At 41.4% G+C, this 8,377-nt stretch overlaps 1 protein-coding gene across 1 annotated transcript in view; it reads right to left on the reverse strand.

Moving 5' to 3' along the window:
• The window catches only part of LOC308282290 (ladderlectin-like), a 6,499-nt gene extending 752 nt beyond the window's left edge, over nucleotides 1–5,747 (reverse strand). The window contains exons 1-6 of the mRNA XM_080722637.1: nucleotides 5,705–5,747; nucleotides 4,640–4,699; nucleotides 3,179–3,417; nucleotides 1,849–1,965; nucleotides 1,503–1,611; nucleotides 1–241 (exon numbers count right to left, since the gene is read on the reverse strand). The exon at nucleotides 1–241 is cut by the window's left edge and continues 752 nt beyond it. Of these exons, the coding sequence (XP_080578763.1) occupies nucleotides 171–241; nucleotides 1,503–1,611; nucleotides 1,849–1,965; nucleotides 3,179–3,417; nucleotides 4,640–4,688 (585 nt within the window). The 5' untranslated portion in view covers nucleotides 4,689–4,699; nucleotides 5,705–5,747 and the 3' untranslated portion in view covers nucleotides 1–170. The remainder of the gene's footprint in view (nucleotides 242–1,502; nucleotides 1,612–1,848; nucleotides 1,966–3,178; nucleotides 3,418–4,639; nucleotides 4,700–5,704) is intronic.
• Nucleotides 5,748–8,377: the final 2,630 nt, after the last annotated feature.

Consider the following 8,377-nt stretch of genomic DNA (forward strand, 5'->3'; position numbering starts at 1 on the left):
CTGATTAGGTGATAAAATATTGACCAACATTTAGTGGAATATCCCTTTAAGTGAAGGTGGGGTATGATGGGGTATGCTCTACAGTCTCCAGGCAACCAACGGCATCATCACCACTGATGATGTCATTGGTTTTATGTCACAGGCTGTGACTGTGATGTCACATGGGGGGCTCAGGCCCTCTTGGCGCAGATGGAGGGTAAGCGTGACCTGGTGCACCAATTATCGTCCCATTGCAGTCCCCCTGTGGAACACAGAGACAGATGCGGATGGTGGGTCGGGTTACAATTTACAATTTCGGCTGCAATCCAGAGTGACTTACAAATACATCAATATATCAACATCAAATGGTGAGGTGGAACCTGAAGAGGTGAGTCTTCAGACCACGGTGGAAGCTAGGGGAGTGAGTCTGCCGTTCTAAGTTTATTCCACAGTTTGGGGGCCAGGAGGGCAAAGCGTCTAGGACGAGTGGATTGTTGTCCTGGGGTTTTTAAGCGAGGGTTCTGTCAGCATCCCTGTGTCAGCTGATCTGAGTGAACGGGTGGGGTTGTAAGGGGTTGATCAGGTTTTGGAGGTATGGAGGAGCCGTACCTTTGATTGCTTTGAAGGCCAGCATCAGTATTTTGTATTCTGTTATACAGGACACATACACACACATAGTGGGAGAAATATGTGAAAAAGGTGTTCAGTCACTTCTGGCAGAAAGCGTGAAAATCTGCACCTAGGGGTATTTTTGTGCGCTGAATTTAAAAATTGACGGTCCCAAGCACTTTTCTCAAATACACTTTTCTCTAATTCACTTACCATACAGGGAAAAAAGACCCCCCAAAAATCTTCTTTAAGTAGCATGTGAGGGGTCTATCTAGGGGGTTTTCATGATTCTGAATCCATTCCAAGCATTTGTTTTGCACAAAAAACATTCCTTGGGCAAGAAATGGACCCCACAAAACTATGGTTTAGTGATGAGTCATCACTTTTCACAGTTGTGTAGGGTACATTTTTAGCCCAAGGAATGTTTTTCGTGCAAAACAAATGCTTGCAATGGATTCAGAATCATGAAAACCCCCAGACCCCTCACATGCTATTTAAAGAAGATTTTTTGGGCGGTCTTTTTTCCCTAGTATGGTAAGTGAATTAAAGCCACCAGATCCCATGGGAAAAGTGCTTGGGACCGTCAATTTTTTTATTCGGCGCACAAAAATACCCCTAGGTGCAAATGTTCACGCTTTCTGCCGGAAGTGAACACATTATGCCTCATTCACACTACAGATATATAGTTGAACGTTTTGCTTGGTAATTCAATGTAATCTCAATGGAAACCAGCTTTAAAGGCTGGGCGTGTCGGCTGTCCTTGGAATCCAGCCTTTAAAGCTGGTTTCCATTGAGATTACATTGAATTACCAAGCAAAACGTTCAACTATATATCTGTAGTGTGAATGAGGCATTAGCCTATTTTTGTTACATATTTCTCCCACTAACACACACACCACATTGTGTTAATTTACCTCCCCAATTCATGGCCAAACAGTTCTGTCCGTTGTCGTTGTCTGGTTCTCCCGGGGCCCAGTTCTGATAAACCAACCTCGACCCGTCACTCCAGAACCACAAATGCTCCTGAAAAGATATATCAATCCATTAAGACCGGGAACATTATCTGTGTCACATAACCACTTTAACCATTAAAATAGCAGATATACAAGCTCATGCTTTAACAGTGTGAGTGAGGCCTTAGGATTTAGAAGACATTTTTAGGTATTTTTCAGGTCTTGGATTAAACACACTCACAAGTTATATTTCGGTAAATGTAATCCTGCATAAAATAGCCATGGCGTTTGGTCATTGACTGTTCACCTGTGTTGCGTCATAGCCTCCTATCCAGGAGACACTTGTGGTCATCCTCTGGATGAAGTGATATTCCTCAACGCTGTGGACCGAGGCCAGGTTGGCTCCATGGATCAAACACTGCCTCTGCGTGGAGACACAGTGTTATTGTATCTATGTTAAGCCCTATGAAGACACAGTGTTATTGTACCTATGTTAAGCCCTATGAAGACACAGTGTTATTGTACCTATGTTAAGCCCTATGAAGACACACTGTTATTGTACCTATGTTACCTCTGCATGGAGACACACTGTTATTGTACCTATGTTAAGCCCTATGAAGACACAATGTTGTTGTACCTATGTTAAGCCCTATGAAGACACACTGTTATTGTACCTATGTTACCTCTGCATGGAGACACACTGTTATTGTACCTATGTTAAGCCCTATGAAGACACAATGTTGTTGTACCTATGTTACCTCTGCGTGGAGACAGAGAGATGCAATGCACAGTTTTTAAAAGTTACAGTACATCAGAGTGTTTTCTATGGAGACACAGTGTTATTGTACCTATGTTAAAGGACAACTTTTTTTCATTAGAGATGCATGCATGCCCCAAGGTTGGAGGCATGCATGCACATGGCTAAATATGTATTTTTTTTTTTTTTTTTACACAATAAGCCCCTTCCCAAGATGCACCGCAATCTTTCATGGGCAGATGTGACTTATGGGGACTGGTGTAAATAGTAACAAAGAAATTGCTGGCTTATTGTGTCTAAAATACATACTAAAATCACTAAAAAACAATAGAAAGCAGTAAATTAAAGACTAATATGTTCTTTTCACTAATTACAATCTAAAATATCAACCCTTGTTTTAAGCCCTATGTTTCCTCAAAACTAACTCTACCCGTAAGGCCGTAACCCCTAATCCCAAATTAAATGATTAAATAAGCGAACATAGGGCAGAGCAGGGATCACAGGCATAACCCCATGCATATTAACATGACGTGAATGTGTCATTATGTCAAAGTTAATGTCAGTACTTCTACAGTAAAACAACATAACAAAAATAACAAATACAAATATAAATCGGTGAGCTTATGGGTGTAGTAGTTGACAAAGAGGAAGACTTGTCATAAGTTATGATGGGAAATCACTCCTAAACTGACAAACAAATTTAATGTTCAAGAGGTAATGATAATGAAGGTGTATCTGTAAAGATCTAGTCAAATCTATCTATGTGTAGTTTAATTGCTCCTAAATTCAGAAAGTGTGGCACTGACATTAGTTTTCCTATTTTCAAGTACTGTACATTTTATTGAATGGGTGTGACTTCCCCCCTCCAGTTCAGACTCACCTCAGACTCAGCCCAGGTCCTTCGCGTTGACTCGACTCTAAAGCAACGTTGTCCGAAGAGACTCCAACCACCCGGACAGCTCGCCATTTCATTCTCCTCCTCCACCAACTCTCTCCCTCCGTCGACCACTTCTCCTCCCTCCACCATGTCTGCCCAGACAGCCTCCATCTCTCTCTCCATCCGTCCATCATCCTCCATCCCTCCCACGACCGCCATTTCTTCTTCTCTGCCCGCCTTCTCTGTGGAACATAAGAAAAAGACCAGACGTTTTTTGATGTTATTGTTAATGAAGCAATATTAAACAAGAGGGTGTGTGTTATGATGGCTATCGGCACGCCTGCATTGCTGCAGGAACGAGACGAAGGCGAGTTCCGTAGGCAAGGGCACAGATCACTTTACAGCATCAGCATGTAGTCTATAATGTAGGAGTAAGAACTTCACATATAACACCGTCATTCACCTGCAGGTTTTTTTGCTAAAATGTTAAATACGTGAAAATAACCTTGATCTAGCTCACAACATGTATAAATTGTTATATGTTATATGTATAAACTTTGTGAGCATGTAGATCTAGGCTATCTTCACCATTTGTTGTAATACAACATAGTAGGGGTGTAACGATACATTTTAATAGCGATTCGATACATATCATGATACATGGTTGACGATACGGTACATGGACGATATTGGTTCATTCATGGCGATACGATACGATTCGATTCAATGATTTAAAATCGATATAGTAACTATTTAGCAAAGAAATTAAATCTGTGTGAAAAGTGTGGATAGTGCAGGTTTTTAAGGGAAACATGTATTATTATGGATATAAATAAGTAAACACAGTGATTATCTGCCAAATACATGGACATTGTATATTGACAAACCCAAACCTTGACATGAACACAGAGATTACACACATTTATCGATAGACCAGTGTAGCTATATGGAAAGGAAAAGTAATTATAAACCCCTCCCTTTACTTTTTTTCCTTAAAAATGCTAAATACAATGGACAAGTAGGTAGTATCGATACAATCGATTCTTTGCACTGCCGATTCGATACGATACAAAATAAAACGATACTATTCGTTTTTAGCTGTTTTCATTTCGATATACTTAGATTTTTTAAGTTAAAAACGATATTTCGATACAGTTACTATATCGTTACACCCCTACAACATAGTCATATAATATAACTAGAAAGGTGTGGTTCCAATTTCCACTGGTTGCACTGACGCAAGTCGCGAGGGATTCACTGGTCTTACCATTTATATTATATGTTGTGATGTCATGTGAAGCATGACAACAGTGACAACAGTGTGTCAAGCATGACCGAAAGCTTGCACTTTTACGCATTCATTTTACAAAAAGCAGGTTCACTTTGCTGGCAAAATAATTATCTGACCGAGAACAATAGTGTGTTGCCTATATTGCAACCACGCTAATAAATGTGTCCACTCACCCACTAGAGGAGGCAACAGCATCTCACTGGTCTCCAGTGGTGGTGGCATGACATGGCAATCTGAAAGTACACACACACACACACACACACACACACACACACACACACACACACACACACACACAACAAGGGTTCATATTTTAGATTGTAATTAAAGAAAAGAAGAAAATGAGCGTTAAAATGTTTTCATTCATGTTTTCATCATTTGCTTTCATCATTTTTACGATTCTATCGATTTTGGCTAAATATGTCTTTTTAGACACAATAAGCCGCCAATTTCTTTAATACTATTTACAGTAACACTACGAGCCCCCATAAGTCACATCTGCCCAAGATTGTGGTGCATCTTGGGAATGGTCTTATTGTGTGTAAAAACGTACATATTTAGCCACTTGTACGCATGTCCCCAACCACTGAAATCAACATCGTTAAAATCGCTAAAAGGATAGAAACAGTCAATTAAAACATTTTAACACCCATCTTTTATTTTCTCTAAATTGCTAATCTAAAACATGAACCCATGTTGTAAAGAAACAAAGTTGTCCTTTAAACGCGCACCTTTTAGTCACAAGTATACAGTATATCACAAGTAATACAAGTAGACGCGTCTAGCAGATTACCAAACGTGTTTAGGAAGGGAGCGCTTGTTTTATGGTTAGATGTCACAGTTATTGTCCACGACATTCAGTTATTGTCCACGACATTGCAAGCGGCGCGAAGGCCAGCGGACCTTGGTCCTGCTCTTCGCGCCCGAGCGCCGCAGGCGCGAGTGCCCGCGAAGAAGCCGTGGTGAATGCAATCGATAAACAAGCCCACGATAAACGCATTCTATTCACCTCCTCTGCGCGGTCCAAGTGACTACAATGGAGCGCTCCCTACCTCCGGTTCAGCCAATCACAGGGGGCTCGGCGGGGACAGGAACTTGTACAAGCTTGGGTATCCGCAAGACGCCAAGTAGACACCTTGTGTTGTCCTTGCTTGCTGAGTGCCTAAATTGTAAACTGTAATTGTAAGTACACACACGCATGCGCGTTTTGACATGAACACACGCGCTCTCTCCCTTACCTGCTGCTCCCAGCAGGGCCACAGCAGCAGCGACCAGAGTCACAATCAGCATCATGGGGAGAAGAGAAGGTCTGCAACAAACTGCACAAAGGCAATGCTTATATAGGAATGTTGTTTACTGGGAATGTACAGTATTTCTATATCTCCACCCAAAACCACTTGCAACAATGATGTGCACATATCGCAGGCTGATGGACACATCACGTCAAATGGTTTTCGTAATGTATTGATACACATTACGAAAACCTTTCAACATGTGTCCATCAGCCTGTTGGTGAAACCTGCTTTGTGCCGTCCTTGAGCAATTATAACAGCTTTCACATCATTCACTCGTTGTGATTACTTTAAGTGTGCTCCTTGGCTCATTTTTATTACACGTCAGGTGTAGGCAACCTTAGGCACGGGTGCCAACATTGGCACAGGGGAGGGTGATCAATGGCACACTGGCAGAAGTGTGAGAGAGACCATTTCTTTTTTAAACATTTAAATGAAGTCCCCTAATTTACAGCAAATTAAATCCTGCACATAATTCTACCTCCATTAAAACTCTGAACTCTGACTGGGGAGGGAGTCGGGGAGATAGGTGGGTTATTGCTCTTATTGAGTCTGAGTCTGAATTTTTTGATGGCGTGTCTAGTAAATAAAAACATGCATAATATGGCACTTCATTTCAAAAAGGTTGCTGACCCCTGGTCTAGATGAAACTATGATCAGCTAATTCGCTATGTGTAGGCCTATGTGTATTTGTTTTCCTTCCTTTAACCTGGTTTCAGTCAACCAAATATAAATGACCTTTCAGTAGGCCCGCGGCCTCCTTACTTCCTAATACACACCATACCTCTAATTCTTCATGTCCCCTTCTTAACTTTCCATAACACTTCTCAGAGTATTACATTATTTATCAATACTTAAAGGAGTAGTTCACCACTTTTCAACCCGTCTTCATATAATAGGTCCTCACTAATGTTCATGATAAAATATCACAAATTTGTTCTACTCAGTCCAAGTCTCCTAGGAGAGCTGTGGGAAGTTCAGAATCCATTTTCTTGTGACATCATCATTTTCCAAAAAAAAGAAATGTAATCAATATTTTTGAAAAAAATATTTAGATTTTTATTATCGCGAGAACAATGGGTTCCACTTTAAAATTGCAACTTTTCAGGAATAGAAAGCCTGCAGTTTCTATGAGCTGGATTGGCAATCGATGATGTCACAAGACGATGGGTTTCTGACCTGCCCACAGCCCTCCTCTGAGAAAAAAGAAAGAAAAAAAGCTATTTTTGAGTGAGGACCAATTATATGAACATAGGTTGAAAAGTGGTGGAGTGCCCCTTTAAGCCTGACCATTAGCATAACAACGCTTCATATTCATACTGTTGCTTTTCACACATCATTATGTTTCTTATCACCAGGGGCGTCACAAGGCGGGAAATCTCACTATTCATACATCCCATCATTTCGACAACGGAGCGTTGGGAGGGTTAGCGACTCATCCCACGGAGGTTAGGGTTAGGTTTGGGTGTCGAAAAGATGACACATAGAAACAGCGAAACGCTCCCGTTACAAGGGGGGATAAGAGGGACTGAGACACTGAGTGCCGCGCTGCAAGCTTGTAAATCTGCTATTTTTCTTGTTTTAAGTCGTGAAAATGTGTGCAAATCTTTGAATATAATTCATGTATTTTTTTGTAACTCAAATTTGGGGGGTCCCTGGAACTAAATATATTGAGATGGGGGGTCTGTGGCCAAATACATATCATTTTGGGGGTCCTTCACCTGAAAATGTTTGATCACCACTGACATAGAAACAAAGATTTTTCAAAAAATCTTTTTAGAATACATATACTGTATAGAATCGGGTCAAAAATATTGAAAGACTTTCACGATTTTTCAAAGTGTGAGCTTGTGTATCTGCTATTTTTCAATAGTTAAAGCACAAAATAATGCGTTCGCAGTCTAAATGGGTTAAACCCCCTGCCCCTATGAAGAACATTCATGTGGGGCCCGCAGTGAATCCTAGTTGTACCCAGGGCCCAGAATTTGTAGCCTGGCGGGGCCCGACGTCATCTGCGTTCACTCACTCATTCCTTCCACAGTATAACGTCTGGACTTCCGTTGATTGGCAGCGAGTATACCGATTATTCTCTGATCGGGGCCAATCAGTGACTGCTTCCGCACTATGCTTCCGCACAACAAACGTAGTCTTCCTGACAACAAGTGAAAAGATTTCCCTGATTGGTCCATGTGTAGACGGTGACGTAGATGCATGCTGCAGGCTGCAGCATTTTCAAAACAACAATGGCTGCCCTCGCGATGCAAAAAGTGTAACAGTTAACGCTCTAACCATAAAACAACCAATAAGTGCAGTTATTTCAGAGTTGGAATCAATTACAACAATTAAAAAGCAACACGGAGGATGCGCTAGTGGAGTTTATCGGCCGAAAAGACGTGTTCTTCCGACTGGCTGAGAGATGGTGATTGGTTAGAGGAGTCTGTCTGTCAAGGCAAGTACTCCCGCCCACTTTTCAAGCTGCCAATAGGCCAAAGGCCAGACGTTATACTGTGGAAGGAATGAACACAGATAACGTCGGGCCCCGCCAGGCTACAGAATTTGGTGCGACACCCCTGCTTATCACATTCATCCAATTTTAGTTTTGTCATTATAAATTGTTAC

The sequence above is a fragment of the Nannobrachium achirus genome (assembly GCF_963921795.1).
Source record: "Nannobrachium achirus genome assembly, chromosome: 1".
Classification (NCBI taxonomy): domain Eukaryota; kingdom Metazoa; phylum Chordata; class Actinopteri; order Myctophiformes; family Myctophidae; genus Nannobrachium; species Nannobrachium achirus.